This window comes from Penicillium antarcticum, assembly GCF_028974205.1.
Source record: "Penicillium antarcticum strain IBT 31339 chromosome Unknown utg000002l_segment0_segment0, whole genome shotgun sequence".
NCBI classification, from domain to species: domain Eukaryota; kingdom Fungi; phylum Ascomycota; class Eurotiomycetes; order Eurotiales; family Aspergillaceae; genus Penicillium; species Penicillium antarcticum.
This window is the reverse complement of record NW_026695300.1, coordinates 2,384,116-2,400,384: the sequence shown is the minus strand read 5'-3', so window position 1 is coordinate 2,400,384 and position 16,269 is coordinate 2,384,116. Positions and strand designations below refer to the sequence as shown.

Genomic DNA, 16,269 nt, shown 5'->3' with positions numbered 1-16,269 from the left:
ATTCGGATCATAGAGCTGGAATTTGATGGTCGATGGTTGGAAGAAGGGGATTTGACCTGTCATGGAAACAGGAAATCAGTTCTGCTATGTATGCGATAGACCATTCCACCCTGCGTTAAACAGAATCTCTATCACTTAGTAGCAGAGGATATACTCCAATTTGACTGCCCTTGTTTTGACGATGTGAATCTTGTAGAATGGTCTTGTAAACGAGAGAGAGAGTATGATTCTGAATTCATCAGGCCGAGGCCGGTATGTAATTTTGTATGCAGATGTCTCTATAAACTGCTTCTGTTCTCAGGTGGTCTATCTCTTGTGCCCAGGTACATGCTAGCAAGCATTCGCATTCTTGTTGCTTGCTTCGTTCACCTGGATTGAAAAGAAACGCACGGAACTCGAGATGAGTCTGCTACAGAATTCTAGCAGTACTGTATAATCTAGTGGAACTTGTTCCGGTCCGAGAGATCCGTGTTCTCGAGGTAGACCTCGATCTAGAGAGAACAAGAATTAGCAAAGAGAACAACCCAAATTAAAGAACAGCATATCTCACCTTGTTGGTCATCTTCGAATCGACGTCCTTGCAGCACAGACAAGCTCCAAGACCCAAGATACCAAAGGCCATTGAGACCATGGCAACGACGCTAGGAGATATAGTTAGAAAATGAGGCTCGCCTTATGTCATAGGAGATCGTGTACTTACAAGATAGCCTTGCAGTAGGCTTGACTGAGGGCTGCCTCTGCAGCAGCTGCCACAGCAGGATTATAAGACTTCAACGCAGAAGCACCTTGAGCCACTGCAGCCATCAGATCTGTGACCTTTGACTCCGGGAGACCGGCAGAAATGGCAGCAGAGGGAACGTAAATGGCAGTATACTTGCTGAGGGTGTTGTTGTAGACAGTCTGATAGATAGAAGTTGCAACTGGGACAAGTAAAGTCAGTATGAAAAACCACAACCAAAGACAAAACCTCCACGAAGAACGAGAGAAAACATACCAGCACCAGCAGCAAACCGAATACAACCCGAAATCCCACCACTGACACCCAAATTCTTATGCTCAACACCCATCTGCGTAATAGCAATACTCAAATAAATCCCCCAACCAAAACCAGCCTGCGAGAGGAAAATGAACGCAATCATAGTCCCCTTATTAGTAGGCGTGACAATACCAAGCAATGATCCAAACACAACCATCACGAAAACAGACCCGGTAAGCTGCCACTGCCAATGTCTCAACTTGCTACCGAAAAGGGTAAGCAAGATCGCACCGAAGGTAATAGCAAAACCTTGCGGCAAAGACAGAATGACGGAATACTTCCAGTCCGCGCCGCCGTTCGTGTAAAAGACCGTTATCATCTGTGGCCAGAGAATACTAGACGAATAGTAGAACATGTTGACAACGCCCAGTGCAATGACTGGGGCTGTGAAATCCCGGCCCCAAGAGCTGGAGAAGACGTAAGTTGGCGTCAGTGGGTATTTGAGCTTGGCGAAACTTTCCCATAGGGCAAAGCAGATTAGGACGAATGCGCCGACTACTAGTGGTGCCACGACGTGTGCGTCGTTTGAGTCGTAGACACCTGCCCAGACGATGCCCATGAGGAAGGGGACTGCGCCGCCGATGAAGAGGAAGGCGCCAAGGTAGTCGAGGTTTTTGAAGGCTTCTTTGTAGAGGATTCCGAGGCTGCATTGGGTGTTAGTTTGAATAGATCTTGGCCTGTTGGATCTCTGGGAATGGTTGGCTTACGGGTGCTTTGGTGGGTGGTAGAGGAATAGAAGACCAAAGAAGGATAGACCTTGGAAGATAGCCACGCCCCAGAAGTTCCAGGCCCAATTACCCATTTCGTAGCCGTATCTTGCTGTTACTGGCGCTACGATGACGGCGATGTAGACTGTGAAATCAGCTATCACGACGCCGATGTGTCTCCATTTGTTTGGGAGGAGTTCTGGTAAGGCGAATGCTGCCATCTGGACTGTTGTTAGCTGCGATCAGAGACTTGGATATTGGGATATTGCTTACCTGACAGTTTGCACCGCCAAAACCGGAGATAACAAGCCCTGCAATGATTTGGTTTGTGGTTTTGGCTGATGCTACTACGATGTGACCGACGAAGCATACCTAGACCGGTGAGAATGCATTCTTCTTTGTATAAAGTTGGACCTTACCAAGTTGCCCAGAACCAAGAACCATCGTCGACCCAGGAGATCAGTGTTCGGGCCACTGTTAACTATCATGAGTATTGAATCATCAGAGGCATTAGACTAGGTCTCACAAGATCAAGAAAGCACAGGTGATCGAAATAGTCCATGCCTAAGATTGCATCAGTCTTGGTTCCATTGAATTGCTTGGGGTCTGCGCACAGGAACAAACCAGATGTACCCAGTCGGGTCACCCATATCCGCAGAGACCATGGTTCCAATTGCAGACACGACGGGGACAGGCCAGAATGAAAGACCATAGCCACAAGAGAGAATCTAATGACAACAACCAATCAGCCTAACGTCTAGATAGCTGACCAAAGACCCTTACCGAAGAGACAATCCATGTCTTCAAGGTAACGACCGGCTCCGCCGGTACAGGACCATTGTCATTGGCAACAGTAGAAGGAGAGCTAGGCGCATCCTTCGCAGAGCCGGTTTCCTGCACTGGGTCCTTTTCTATGTCGACAGCCATCGTGAAGTTGAACAAGGAAATAGCCAACGAGAAGGAGGGGAAGAGAAGAAATCGCTCTTAAACGGCTTCCACAATAAGCTTCTATCGGCTAGATGGGTCTTTCAATACACTAGGAAACACATGGCAGACACCCCCTGGCAACACCATGAGCTATGATACGATGGCCTGAGCTAGGGTTTACTTGACTTTGGCCAATAAGCAATGTGAGGAACGTCCCACTTCATTTCACTTCAGACGGGAACTGAGAGGCGTTAGACTAGTTCCGATTTAAGTAACGACCGGCCGTGTTCAGGGATCGGCTTGCACTAGAACGACTAGAATGACTAGAATGACTAGAATGACTAGAATGACTGGATTATGATTCAGGATTCGAGCCCCTCGGCTAGATAGTTGAGTCGCGAGCATCCGATGATCCGGTAATACTCTTGTCTGATGTTCTTCAAGTTTCAAGTCAATTCCACTATCAAACACCACCAACTCTCCGAAACTTGCACAATGGGCTCGTACATAGAAACCCGCGTTGCAATCGTCACCGGTGCCACTGTCAGTACAATGCATATGCACGATTCACTAGCAATCACTAATTCGAACACCACAGTCTGGCATGGGAATTGACCTCGTCACAGACCTCTGCAAAAAAGGATGGAGAGTCGCCTGTGTCAGCAGACGCCGAGAGGCCGGCGAGGCCCTCCTCAAGGATCTCCCTCAAGAAAGAGCCCGCTTCTATCCCGCAGATGTCTCAAACTATGCAGAGCTTGCAGAGGTGTTTCGCGCCGTGTATCAGCTTTGGGGGCACATTGATGCGCTGTGCGCCAACGCCGGCATTGTCGACACTTCCTCCATCTATATTTACGACTCGAAGAAGAGTGATGTCTATGACATACCAGCACCCCCCGACCTTTCAGTTGTTGATATCAATTACAAGGGCGTCGTGTATGGAACACAATTGGCAATCCACTTCATGCGCCATAATCCGCAGCCTGGAGGTCGCATTGTTGTAACAGGAAGCATCGGCGGCGTTTTCCCTCACAAGTCCTATCCGGTATACTGCGGTACCAAGGCTTCCGTCAACCATTTCATCCGTGGTGTTGCGCCTTTGTTAAAGCAGAAAGAGGACATTCTCATTAACTGTGTCATGCCGGGGATCGTGAACACACCTATTGTGCCGCCTGAGATGATTGCAGCTGTTACTCCTGAATGGTAAGTTCTGTGCACGTCAAAGCGCACCACAAAGGAGGGAGTGAAGAGTACTGACACCAACCTTTTAGTCTCACCCCTGTGCAGACCATTCTCGACGCCTACGACACCTTTTTAGAAGACTCAACCGGCATGGCAGGTGAACTATTAGAGTGCTCAGCCGAGAAACTGATCTACTACCCAATGCCCAAGCCTGGAAATGGCCACATCACCCAGCGGGCCATAACAGTCTGGGAGCCTTTGTTCCGCATGATGCACGGCGAAGATTCCAAACTCGCGGAGGCAATCCCATAAGACGGGGGAAGAGCGATGTCTGGCCCGAGACTACCGTTACCCTAACTCACTAGCTGTCAAAAGTACGCCAGTCTCCACCGAGGATCGTCGTTCAATCAAATAATCTTACTGTATTCGCCAATATCACTCTTCTCCGGCAATAGGCTTCTATTCCGTGTGGGTCTCATGTTTGTAAAAATGTGAGCTCTCGTCTATCATATCATATGTCGCGTTTTTTGCCGCTCGTGCAGTCTCCACCTGTTTCACCCTATCTCGAGGAGACTTCACTTCGTATATTGTTGTGGACTCCGTCCAAGCTTTGCTCCACAAGGGAGGGGCGCTCATCCCGTACGGCCCGTGTGCCATGCCTTCTGTCAACCGTAGAACGTATGCGATCGATCGATCCCTGAGATATCAAGTTGGACATTGCGTTGCGTTTGGGCCACTTGATCCATGTGATTGTACCTGTTGTATCTTTGTTTCCCTGTACAGCCTGCAGATTACCCTGCAAGGACCTCGGTGCCGGTGTCAGCTCGGTTAAACGCCTTTGGCTTACAGGTGGAGCATAGCCTAAATCTACGCAGCGGCATATTGGGGGCCGAATTAGTCCTTTGAATAACAGACCAAGGAAGGTGACCGGCATCCCATTCCTGTCGGTCGGTGTCCTAGTTGCTATCTGGGTGCCTATGGGGTATGGCATATTAGTAGACTATCATGCCACCAGTACAAAAACAAGACTGCCAAGCACCCAATACAGAAGGAGACAGAGCTAATGTTATAGTTGACTAAGTACACATGGCCCCCGGGGCCACGCGAATCCCGACCAAATCCCGCAAGCAACGCCCATCTAATCACCATTCAGAATAGCACCCAACTGGTTCTCGACATCTGTTGCCGCCATGACCGCCCGCATCCCATCATCGCAGAATGTATGCTGATCACGGAAGTACACTCCGCTATCCGACATCTCCACTGCAACTCCATACAACCTGGAAAGGGGCAGATGCGAGCCCCAAGAATCAGTCAACCCCTGGCTCGCGGGTTCGCCGCCATCCACGAGCTGGAGGACTACACGGGCGATCGTTTCCACTTCGATGAACCGCTCGGGTGGGAAGCTATCCCAGCCAGTTGAGTCGACGAGGTTGGTTCGGACGATTCCCGGGCAGATGGCGTTGACTCGGGTTCCACCTGCTGCGAAGTGCTGGGAGATAGAGCGCATGAAACCGATGACGCCAACTCAAATAGGAGAGGGTGTCAGTTTAGACTGTGAGGTACACTGGAGTATCGTAGGGTTGGATGATGATATGATATAACAGTTGATAGATCACATCGACAAGAACATCATCATATGATAATGTGAGATACCAGGAACAGGGAACAAGAGACTCACATTTAGCTGCAGAGTACAAGGGTGAATAAAAGGACGGATATAGACCACCACAGCTAGCGGTCATCACCAGGCTAGAACCCTTGCCGCCATGGGGCGAATGTCGGAAATAGTGCTGAGCCAGGTAAGAGGTCAGGACGACACCCTTCAAATCAGCATCGATTGAGAGCAGGTCTGGCTCTGGTGGTGGGGATACATCCTTGCCAGTCTCCGAGTGTGTGGCGTAGAAGTTGTTTCGCTCGATGACACCGGCGTTGGCGAATACAAAGTCCAGACTACCACTCTCCAAGAAGGCTGCTTGAAACGCTGCTGCAAGATCGCTGTATTTGGTCACATTCGCGTAGTGGAATGTTGTTCTCGGCACTTCCTTTGCTGTCTGAGTTCCGCGCTCTTCGTTGATGTCTAGAATGTGGATGTGCCAGTCGTTGCAAGCAGATAGGGCTTTTGCTACTGCTAAGCCCATTCCACTCGCTATATCATGAGATTTCAGTAGTTATGCTCATAAAATTTTAAGGGTGACCTACCTCCTCCGGTAATCAAAGCAACTTGGGCCATTTTTGTCAACGTGATAGATGTGTTTGTGCTGCTTTCTCATACATGTACAGCAGTAGACAGAAAACGGCCGAGAGCCGCGTGGACTACATATCAACCACCCCATGTATCGACTCTTCAGACGGCGATATCCTGGAAGCCGTTAGTGGCCATCTACCTGCAACAGAGTCTCCACAGCATTGTCCATCTTCGAGTCGGACAGATGCGTGATCAACCTGCAAATTTCCGCCTGAAACAGGCCTATCGCTTCTCGAATTAGGAGACCCACGATTTGGAATCTTCATCCCGGACAGGCACAGCTAGTCGAATCCTGCCGTCATTAGACTCTTGCCACATGCAGTGCACTTGACAGGCCGTTATGCACACTAGTGAAGGGTAATGCGCCAAGCAGAGATTCTGCGATTTTGGCCCCGACGTAGACCACAAACTAGTAAAATAGGAGGGGCCAGTCTTCGCTGCAGCAAAGGTACATTGTTCACATCCAGCAGAGCCTTGTCTCTCCAGTTACCAGTTCCCAGTTCCCAGTTCCTCGGGCCAGGGATGTGGATGGAGACAAACTCGATCCTTCACACGGAACGTATCTCCTGAGCTACTACACGTCTATGGAGTAGATTGGAGTGAACGCAGTGTGATTAAGGCCCCGAGTTGCCCAAACTGATATATTGATTACGGCGATCCCGCTGACTGTGGCGCCCTAATTGATACTAATATCACTCCCTCTTCTCTTTCCATTCATTCTTGGTCTTCATCTCGGCAAAAGGGATCCTTTTTTGATCCATTGGTATAGTTGTTGTTCTGAACAGCAACCATGTCGGCCGATGCATTGACTATAGAGACTTTCACCGAATATGGCATCGGAATGGTCTTTCTGGCTGTCCGCCTATATGCCAGGATAGAAATGGGAGGAATTCGTGGACTCCGACTTGATGATGCTTTTGCAGTTGCTGGAATGGTAAGTGGATTTCCTCTGGCTGTGAGTACTGATTTTGTTCTGACACCATTTCAACAGATCTTTTGGACTATGCAGACCGTCAACATATACCTATTAGGTATGAACAGAGAAAGGCTTCGTGATGTCTGCAAATACTGACATTTAACCAGAACTATTTGGCAATAACATCGGATTAAATGACAAAACAGCCATGCTAGTTCCACATAGCAAACTCGACAGCATGATTCTCGGATCCAAGTTAGCTTTCATGAACTGGATATGGTATGTTTGCTATATCTGGAGTCTGAAAGGCGTTCTTCTATGTCTCTACTGGAAACTCACGTATGTCAATCCCCAACTAAGACGGTCTATATCCACATCTCACATATGACAGACAAGGAACCTGGCACCGTCATCTTGTCACAGCCGCAGCAGGATTCTGTGGAGTTACCTGGCTCGCGTGTCTATTGACACACATCTGTATCTGCACGCCAGTCACACGGAACTGGCAAATCAAGCCCTACCCCGGAGGTAAGTCTGACCAGTCTTCCATCTCCTAGAGAGACACCCAAAGCTTACTGAAACTACAGACAACTGCACTCTCAGAGGCCCACTATACATTGTGATCGCCGTCTTCAACGTTCTGTAAGCTCTCTCAACCCAGACCCAGTCTATTACACAAAAGCTCTGACAAAACACCAGATCGGACCTCTGCATCATCCTAATCCCAATCCCAATCCTGACGAAACTCCAAGTTCCCCTCCAACGCAAACTAATCCTGGTGATAATGTTCTCATCGGGAATATTCATCATGATCTGCACAATCCTCCGAGCCTACTACTCTCTCAGCTCAATAACAAACCTCCCAATAGCCCTTGGCTGGGCTGATCGCGAATGCTTCGTCGCCGCAATCGTCGTGTCCCTGCCCGGCATCAAGCCGCTCTTCCGCAACTCACGCTGGCTGGGCTCGACAAACCGCAAGAACTCCAATTCCCCATACTACAAAAGCGATGGGTATAATGCGTTTGGGTCAAAAGCGTCCGGGAAGACGAAGACTTTCGTTACGTCTCGGCCAAGGAAGGGTGGGAACTTTGAGTTGGATAGTGTTTTGCATACGACTAAGGATAGTCGTGATGGCAGTCAGGAGTATATCCTTGAGGGTGAACGGGTTGCTTCGCCTGCTGCTGGCCCCGTTGGACAGGCTGGGCAGCGGGATATGGCTATTCGGGTTACGACTGAGTACACGCTTGAGAGTGAAGGGACTAATGGTGTCCCGAAGCGTCCGGAACTATAATGGATGGATTGTTGGTCTTGCGTTCTTTAAGTTTGGATTGGAGGCGTTTGTTTGGATTTGTTGTATCGCTGGTGGACAGCTGTACATGCTGTGGTGGCTCAATGCCCTTTCATCGCGATCAAAAGGTTGAATATAGTAATGCTTTATCTGTCGAAACGGCTGTTGGGTCCTCTGTTTGAGTAGGAACATCATATTGCTTTCTTTGAATACGAATTTCATTTGAGATCATTGCCATTGCGAGTTTCATGTCGCCGGTATGATATGATATTCACTGCCAAAGATCTGTTATGTCTTTTTGATACCCGGGTTATTCTGTCTCGAGATCGATACCGCTATAAGTAAAATGTGACGTATCCATCAATGCGAATTGCAGGGTTTGTGGTCGTTGGGGAAAGATGTAGATTTGGAGATGTCAGGGCTCGTGACTCTTTCTGTGCTGGTTAAGCTTTCATGACCCATGGGTATGAGGCTCAACAGGAACCGTGACTCTATATAATGTCAACAGTGTAATACGGTTGGGTATTCGAAGAAAAGACTGTATATAGTACTGCTTTGATCTGTCGAGCCTTGTGTTTGGTGTTGAGTGATACTATCGCATGGCAACAACATTACTTTCTTTAAATGAGATATGCCAAAATAAGTACGGAGTAGGGTCATAATGCAACAAGTCTATTCTATTTCCCCTCGTTCTTTTGTTTGTCCAGCGGACAACAGCGTGAAGCATACCAGTACACATAGTTACACATTGACAGAGAGGAAATATCAGGAACAAATGGGGGCGCAGATCGGGGAATGGATATGCTGAAAGATCAGAGGGATGAATGCATCAGCGGATCAAAACGGGATATGGAGAGATGGCAGAAGGGTCTATATAATACAAAACTCCAATCCCTGTCCCTGATGTGCATTACAGAAATGAGACAGGTAGATTGTCTCGGGAGAGGGTGGCGTCAAACAATATGCAGGGTTCCAAGGAGAGTTCAGCTCTAAGCCTTGCTGGACTGGTTCTTGTCCTCGGCATCGAATGCAGCCTTGGGAACAAGGGAGTCGCCCTCGGCCTTCTCGCCTTGGGCAGCAGTCTCGGCCTTCACCTGGGCGTTGATGTCCTTGGCGCGGGTCTGCTTCTCGTCGGGGTGAGAGGCGGCGTCAACCTCGGCGGCGGTGGAGGTCTGTTCGGAAGGAGCGGGGGCGTCGCCCTGGGGCTCGTCGTCGTCTTCCAGCTCGGCACCGTAGACCTCGGGGTATTTGCGGAAGCAATCTTGCATGGCCCTGGAAGACGGTTAGTAAATGCACCATCCCCTCGAATATCCTGGCACAACATACTTGAACTTCTCAATGCAGTCAATGCCCTTGGGCTCCTCCTCGGAGTAGACGAAGCAGCTGAACGCAGCCTTGAAGTCCTCTCCGCATGGACCGTGGGCCATGCCACCGAGGCACGGGCAGTCCCAGTTGATCTCGCCAGTCTCGGGGTTGAATGCGGCCTCCTGACCAGCCTCTTCCTGAAGCTCCTGGGCGTTCAAACCACCTTCCAGAACGGCGGGCTCGGAAGCTTGCGCGGCGGCGCGTTCTTGGCGGATCCTAGGAGTAATGGAGTCGAGAGTCTGGGAGCTGGCATCATCGCCATTTTGCTTTTTGGAAGAGAGGAGAGAGACTAGAGCGCGATGATAGAAGAGTTAGCGACGATTGGTCATCCGGAAATACCATTGGCGTTGACAGAATTGTCGCGGTTTGTAATCCTCATCGAGAAACAAGGGCAACCCAATCGGCGAGACATACACTTCGGCTCCTCGGAGAAGACACTGCTCGTGTTATAGTAGTAGATAGCACCACCAGCCAAACCGAGCCGGACGACGGTGTTCTTCCAGCTTCTCGACTTGGTCGGACCGGTGCTTATGAATCGGCTGGTCGCCGGGGTACGGGATGTGACAGCAGGCGCGCGGGCGAGCGCTCGAGCGGCGGGACGGAACATTGTGTGAGAATCGAGAGGGTCCTCCAAGAAGGTGTTGAGGGGATTCGGGGAAGTCGAGGCGCGGGAGAAGTTGGATGTGGATTTCGGCCTGAGGATCGTGCTCGGTCAGCCAGTCACGTTCCACCGGCTGATAATTATATCGTCACTTCGGACTCTCACACGAACACCTTCCTCGTCTTTTAGAGCCGACCTGACACTTCTCTTTCAATGGAGTGGGATCCTAGTCGCTTCTTTCGTGTGTCAGGGAGTCCGTCTCCGTACGCTCTGCTCATCCTCAATCAGCCTATCAACGAGAACGCATTCGGAGTATTAAGCCACTATGGTGAGTAGTTACACGGGATGTATAGGACCATCAATCGGTTGATATAAGATATGCTAACACTCTCTTAGCATCTTATATTATTTGTGCCGATGGCGGCGCCAATCGACTATACGACATGATGAAATTGAACGGGAAAGAATCGAACGATGTGAGACATATCTATACTACAAAATCTACCATGCAGTATCTCTGAATTGGAAACTCGCTTGGGGAGATATTTTTCAACCAAAACAGCACCGACTGTACTACCCAGCCATGATATAGATCTAACCAGAGAAACAGCCCCCAAACGCCATTATCGGCGACTTGGACTCTATTCGACCATCAGTGAGAGAGCATTACGAGAAACTCGGAGTATCAGTCATGGAAGACCCAGACCAATACTCAACAGACTTCACGAAATGTCTAAAATACCTCAACGCACACGCAGCAGAGATCATTGCTTCTCCCCGAACAAACGACTCAGCCAAAGCCAAAGCCAAAGCCAAAGCAAACGGCAGAACTAGATCGAGCAAGACTAAAGATCCTTACCCAACGCCACCCGTCCAATCAAACGACTCACCCCTGGAGATTGTAATCCTAGGTGGTCTCGGCGGCCGCGTTGACCAGGCGTTTTCTCAAGTTCACCATTTATACATGATGACCCAGACGCAATGTACGATCCGCGAGAATGAGAGCAAAACCATACCTGCGGATTCAAGTGCGAAACCTGCAGCTGGTGGGAACCTTTACCTTGTCTCCGAGGAAAGTATTACGTTCATTATTCAGACTGGGAAGAATATAATCCACACGCCTGCGACCAGACGAGCGGATATTACGACCGAGTCGCCGAAGAAGCGGAAGCGGGGTGAAGAAGACGAACCGGAATACTTCTTCGAGGAGAATATCGGGATTATTCCGCTTTCGGCGCCTGCTTCGATAACGACAAAAGGCTTTGAGTGGGATGTCGAGAATTGGCATACGGAAATTGGCGGACAGTTATCCACGAGCAACCATATCCGCGCGGATAAAGTGGAAGTTGAGACGTCGGTGCCCGTGTTATTTACGGTTGAGTTGGCGACGAGGCTGAAGAGACGATCATGAGCGTCAGTGATGAGATGACCGTTTCGGATTTACTTATACTACACTCTGATACCCAATGTTAAAGACTTGAAACACAAATCGGCCATTAAAAAAAAGGAGATCGAGAAACCCCCACAGAATAATCAAACAAAACCACAACCAGACAACACCGAGGGCGCCATCCTCTGGCTAGAAACAGACACCAAGAAAGAGAGGATTGAGGTTGAAGAAGGAAACCCAGTATCGCATATCGCATCATCCATACCCAAGAACTAAACTTGGACCCATAAAAACAAAAAGACAAGCCTTGAGAACAATAACGCATACAGCGAAAAAGCATACATTGCGGCGAGAGGGATGTGATAGCCCCTCAAGCAGGGGATATCAAACCAATGGGGAGACCAATCCAAAAATATACTGGATTGGTGTAGAGAGCGTAGAAAGAAAGAGAGAGGTAAATGTCAACATGATAACGCGTATTCAAGCCACCCAGTACTGCTGGATCGCATTTCTGGCTCAATTTGCAATACAATTGGAGTCACTGTGCAGCTCTGCAAAGTGCAAGAATGCTGTTCATGAATGACGCAGGATGGCCTCGTAGAGAGAGCCAATTGTGCCAACGGCGGTGCCGGTGTACAGACCGAAGATTCCACCAGGAACAGAGGCCGAGATCTTTCGAAGAGCGAAAGTGCTGAAAATACCCCAGAACCTGAAGTCGTTGCCGAAAATGATGTATACCAGAAGCGCCTTGGCAATGTTGAAGGTCAATGGGTCGAATTGAGCAAGGTTGGGACTGGAACGAGTCTTGCGCACGGGAGTAGAGGCCTGCCAGCTCAGGTTGATGAAATAGGCGGCCATCAGAGGCAAAACAAGGCAGGAGATGAGCCAGAGAGAGAAAGGCGCCCAGAAAGCTCCAGTAAGCAGTACGAAGAGGTCAGGAACTCTGATGGGAATGGCGGGAATCTGTGCGGCCTGCACGGGAGGAGTCGTGGTAAGGTAACGGATAGGAACCAGTTCCTTCACAACACTTCCCCCTTCGAGCAGCAGAACCATAATCTCAATGGCTTTGAGGCTGCTCAGAGACTCGCGCACAGTATGGCACCGGTCCAATACGCCCATCGATATCCATGCATCCTCGAGTCCCTCACGAACTCGGTTGGCCTGACGGTCAATGACATCTGTCACGACGGCGGGAGAAGGAGGCATAGGTAGGGAGTTCTGCAAATCGGTGATGGGCGCAGCGCGCGATGCCCGGCGCGAAGGCAGGCGCACACTCGGGGTTGCGGTCATATCTTCACCATCCTCGCTGATACATAGGTTAGTATGCGCGATGAATAAGTGGGGCCATTTCGTGCATGTAAACTCGGTATGGTTCTTACCTAGTATCTTCCTTCTTTTCTTTGACTTGCTTGGCTTCCTTCTTGGAGGATGCGCGACGCGAAGGAGTCTTCGCAGGACCAGGAGTCTGAGGCTTAGACTCGCGCTTCACGGGCGATCCCCGGCGCGGCGGCGAGGCCAAGCGCGAGTAGTATTCAGAAAGCGACTTGACACCTCCGAAGATGGACGAGTTCTCTTGCAGGTGGTTATCAAGCGCAACGGCAAGGTCCATCTTGTTGTATCCATTCGCTCTGTAACCCCGACAAGTCAGAAGTCAGTAAAATTGGCCCATGCGACCACGTTCGCGATTGCGCGACAGGTATAAACTCACCCATCTAGGTCGGTTGTCTCGGCGAACTCGACGAGATCGCCCTTTTTCAGCGACTTCAGATAAGGAAGAGCGGATGACATGATGGCAATGAATCAAAATGCGAGGGAGGATATTGGACCAATGCGCATCAAATAAGAGTAAGTAAATAAAGAAGTTAGAGGGGGAGAGGAGAGGATGCAAGGAGGGGAGGTGCAGTAATTCCAAGGTTGTTTACCGCCGATCAAAACAAAACACGCTAGCGCGTCCTCTTTGTTAAGCGCTTTTTTCCTCTCTTTCGTACATTGTAAACATTATTAGAGTAATGAGAGTTGAATGAGAATTTATTGTACAGCGGACTATAAGCCCAGTCTATTCTATCAGGTACACAGTATACAAGGTGCCCAATGCACCTGGGGTCATAACATGTAAATCCAAACGCCCCCATTCCCGAAAAGAAAGAAAAATGCCGTGGAAATGCAGATGAAATGTCTCAATGTCCTCGCTCTTCCAGGATCTGGTGGTGTTCGAGTTGCTTGAGCAGGTACTGGTACATGACCAGCATAGTCCCGCTTTGAATGCTAGTCCATACACCGCGTGGGCCCACGCCACGGAACCACCCCGCAAGTCCTTCCGTGCGGTAGATCATCTTCAGCCCGGTGAACACAGATGACGTGTCGAGACGCGGTGTGCCGGGCGGTGGGATTGATGTGGAGGCTCCCGATGTGGAAATAGGGCGCGAGTGTGCTCGTGAGGTATGCGAATGTGAGGATGCGGGTGCATGTGGGCGTGGGCTTTCTTTAGGAATATGCTCGACATGGTGTTTCTTGCCAGAACCGGAGGGGCTCTCTGGGACGTTCTTCTGGGTTTGAATGCGGGTCTTGACGACGTCCATTGGACAGGTGATAACACCAGCCATACCACCAGCAGTGGCAGCTGTCAGGATCTCCAAGCCTAGTCCAATATCCCGCTTTCCAACCCATTCTTTAGCCATTGACTGTTCTTTCTCGTAGAATGCGAATTGAAGCGCGGAGAACGGAAGGTCGCGGAAAATCGTAGCCTTATATCCGTGGAACAATGCTGAAAATCCTTCCTGGCGGACTATCGAACGGAACCCATCTCTCATATTGCGGTAGTTATAGCCCGAGTTGAAATGCGGGTTGTTGAATCGACCTTGCAACTGCAGTCGTGTTTTCAGTACCTCGGATGGTACATAGACAATCGACGCAGCCAAGTCTGCCAGGAACCCACCGGATAGATATGCAAGGCTAGGATTGATGCCTGAGTCGATCATGAGGCGCTTCGTGTACTCGTATACACCAAAGAAAATCACAGTGCCGGGAAATGAGCCGAGGAGGGCGGGCGTCACACCTCCATATAAACCACGACAGAATCCTTCTTGGCGGTAGATGGTTGCATAAGACTGGCCCATCGATGTGTATTTGGGGGGGAAGGTCGGATCGCCTTGTTGTCGTGTCTTGACGGTATCTAACGAGTGCATCAACATGTCACCGCATGTTCCTCCGGTACCACCAGCCAACATAGCCTATGTCTCGATATCAGTTTAGCCTCGCGCAAAGCAAAACGCCGTGGGAAACAATCATACATGTAGATATGGCGGCCGGGGCTCCTCCTCTTCCACCAGCGCCATAGCGCTATCCTGTGCGTGACCTATTTCATTGAGACCGGCATGTGCCCATTTCGAAGCAGAGGAATCACCCGACGGCGTTGCGGATGTGTCCGAAGGCGGCGTTGTCGTGAACAGACCGGCCACTCGCGAGGTCAAGCTCATGGCAATTTTACGCCAAACTGCAGCCCCGGGCGGCGTTGATCGGGACCAGGCGGGAAATCGGGGGTGCTGAGAGATTGACTGGAAGGGTAGCACCCCTGGGAGATAAGGGTAATAGAAAAGAGCGACAAGAAATCAGGAGAGTGTTGATTATTTTGGTTGCAAGTTGGTTGATCAGCCAAAATTCTGATCGGCTTCTCGCCGCCAAGCCCGATATGCCGCCTGAGGCATCAATCACGGGGTTTCGTCATTGTACTTGGTGTTGGAGCCTGAGGTGTCAGTCTTTATCTACTCCGTCAAATGAGTGGCATTGGTGGTTCTTTTGATTTTATTTGAACGAGCATAGACTTGAAATCAAACTAGAGGATAACAAAATACAAACTACCAATCTCGTATTCTCAGGTTTCCTTATCCACTTTCGCGCGTTGAAAGAACAGTTGAGCTGTCTCGCGCTGAACTACGAACAGCATCCAAAGACTGTTTGTACCCTTGACAAATAATTCATCGAGTTATTCTTTCAGATGCTGTCTTTGCTGCTGGTTATTGAGATAGTGCAGTATGGTTTCAGATATTCCTTTGGGGATTTGTCGGTTGACCACCTTACATATCAAAACACCAGCAGCATGGCATATATCACAAGTCAGATACTATCAGTATCATCCGAAAGCTTAGGGTTCTGGCTCACATGTGCCATGGCTATTCAGCACAAAATATATGGCAAGGGATCCCGTGTACCTGGAGTATACCCGGTCCAGTGACTCATAGTGAATGGGCCATAGGTAAAGAGTTGAAGGAACAGATGTTTAAAATCACTGCGCACTTGAAATAGTAAATTGAATCCGAGACAAGGTATGTTGGCAAGCGAAAAGCAAGTACAGAAACTATGCATCGCAAATTTCTAGAGAATAATAAACACATGTCGTTGCGTATTGCATCATCATGGCGGTAGACCTCCTCGTCCGCATCTTTTCTATAGCTGAGACATGAAGTCCCATACACCTGCATCCCCATGTTCATCACTTATGAGAGAACATTACAGCGGGAAGATTGTTCCCTGAATATCGTAATTTGCATCAGCACCTTTAGCAATTGTCCAAAGCTACACGTTGTGGAAGGAGCTTCCGGGTTTGAAAGCAAGG

General features: G+C 49.5%; 8 protein-coding genes across 8 annotated transcripts; 3 read left to right on the top strand and 5 right to left on the bottom strand.

Annotated features, from left to right (window-relative positions):
* Positions 1-437: 437 nt before the first annotated feature.
* On the bottom strand, positions 438-2,670 carry N7508_001882 (uncharacterized protein; the record flags this gene model as incomplete). Its single annotated transcript, XM_058459948.1, has 10 exons — positions 438-491; positions 551-641; positions 701-920; positions 995-1,680; positions 1,744-1,964; positions 2,017-2,115; positions 2,163-2,217; positions 2,270-2,307; positions 2,358-2,471; positions 2,527-2,670. The coding sequence occupies 10 exons, from the start codon at positions 2,668-2,670 to the stop codon at positions 438-440; spliced, it is 1,722 nt and encodes a 573-aa protein (XP_058323480.1).
* Positions 2,671-3,165: 495 nt separating this feature from the next.
* On the top strand, positions 3,166-4,161 carry N7508_001881 (SDR family oxidoreductase; the record flags this gene model as incomplete). Its single annotated transcript, XM_058459947.1, has 3 exons — positions 3,166-3,213; positions 3,269-3,870; positions 3,939-4,161. The coding sequence occupies 3 exons, from the start codon at positions 3,166-3,168 to the stop codon at positions 4,159-4,161; spliced, it is 873 nt and encodes a 290-aa protein (XP_058323479.1).
* An 826-nt stretch (positions 4,162-4,987) lies between these two features.
* On the bottom strand, positions 4,988-6,082 carry N7508_001880 (uncharacterized protein; the record flags this gene model as incomplete). Its single annotated transcript, XM_058459946.1, has 3 exons — positions 4,988-5,376; positions 5,531-5,998; positions 6,052-6,082. The coding sequence occupies 3 exons, from the start codon at positions 6,080-6,082 to the stop codon at positions 4,988-4,990; spliced, it is 888 nt and encodes a 295-aa protein (XP_058323478.1).
* Positions 6,083-6,887: 805 nt separating this feature from the next.
* On the top strand, positions 6,888-8,304 carry N7508_001879 (uncharacterized protein; the record flags this gene model as incomplete). Its single annotated transcript, XM_058459945.1, has 6 exons — positions 6,888-7,031; positions 7,089-7,128; positions 7,181-7,352; positions 7,405-7,541; positions 7,601-7,655; positions 7,713-8,304. The coding sequence occupies 6 exons, from the start codon at positions 6,888-6,890 to the stop codon at positions 8,302-8,304; spliced, it is 1,140 nt and encodes a 379-aa protein (XP_058323477.1).
* Positions 8,305-9,290: 986 nt separating this feature from the next.
* Positions 9,291-10,273, bottom strand: N7508_001878 (coiled-coil-helix-coiled-coil-helix domain-containing protein; the record flags this gene model as incomplete). Its single annotated transcript, XM_058459944.1, has 3 exons — positions 9,291-9,573; positions 9,628-9,955; positions 10,081-10,273. The coding sequence occupies 3 exons, from the start codon at positions 10,271-10,273 to the stop codon at positions 9,291-9,293; spliced, it is 804 nt and encodes a 267-aa protein (XP_058323476.1).
* A 207-nt stretch (positions 10,274-10,480) lies between these two features.
* N7508_001877 (thiamine diphosphokinase) lies at positions 10,481-11,678 on the top strand (the record flags this gene model as incomplete). Its single annotated transcript, XM_058459943.1, has 3 exons — positions 10,481-10,595; positions 10,664-10,743; positions 10,878-11,678. 3 exons carry the CDS (start codon positions 10,481-10,483, stop codon positions 11,676-11,678), a joined length of 996 nt encoding a protein of 331 aa, XP_058323475.1.
* A 552-nt stretch (positions 11,679-12,230) lies between these two features.
* N7508_001876 (uncharacterized protein) lies at positions 12,231-13,445 on the bottom strand (the record flags this gene model as incomplete). Its single annotated transcript, XM_058459942.1, has 3 exons — positions 12,231-12,963; positions 13,037-13,285; positions 13,366-13,445. 3 exons carry the CDS (start codon positions 13,443-13,445, stop codon positions 12,231-12,233), a joined length of 1,062 nt encoding a protein of 353 aa, XP_058323474.1.
* Positions 13,446-13,834: 389 nt separating this feature from the next.
* Positions 13,835-15,133, bottom strand: N7508_001875 (putative mitochondrial carrier protein; the record flags this gene model as incomplete). Its single annotated transcript, XM_058459941.1, has 2 exons — positions 13,835-14,887; positions 14,948-15,133. The coding sequence occupies 2 exons, from the start codon at positions 15,131-15,133 to the stop codon at positions 13,835-13,837; spliced, it is 1,239 nt and encodes a 412-aa protein (XP_058323473.1).
* Between the last annotated feature and the right edge of the window lie 1,136 nt (positions 15,134-16,269).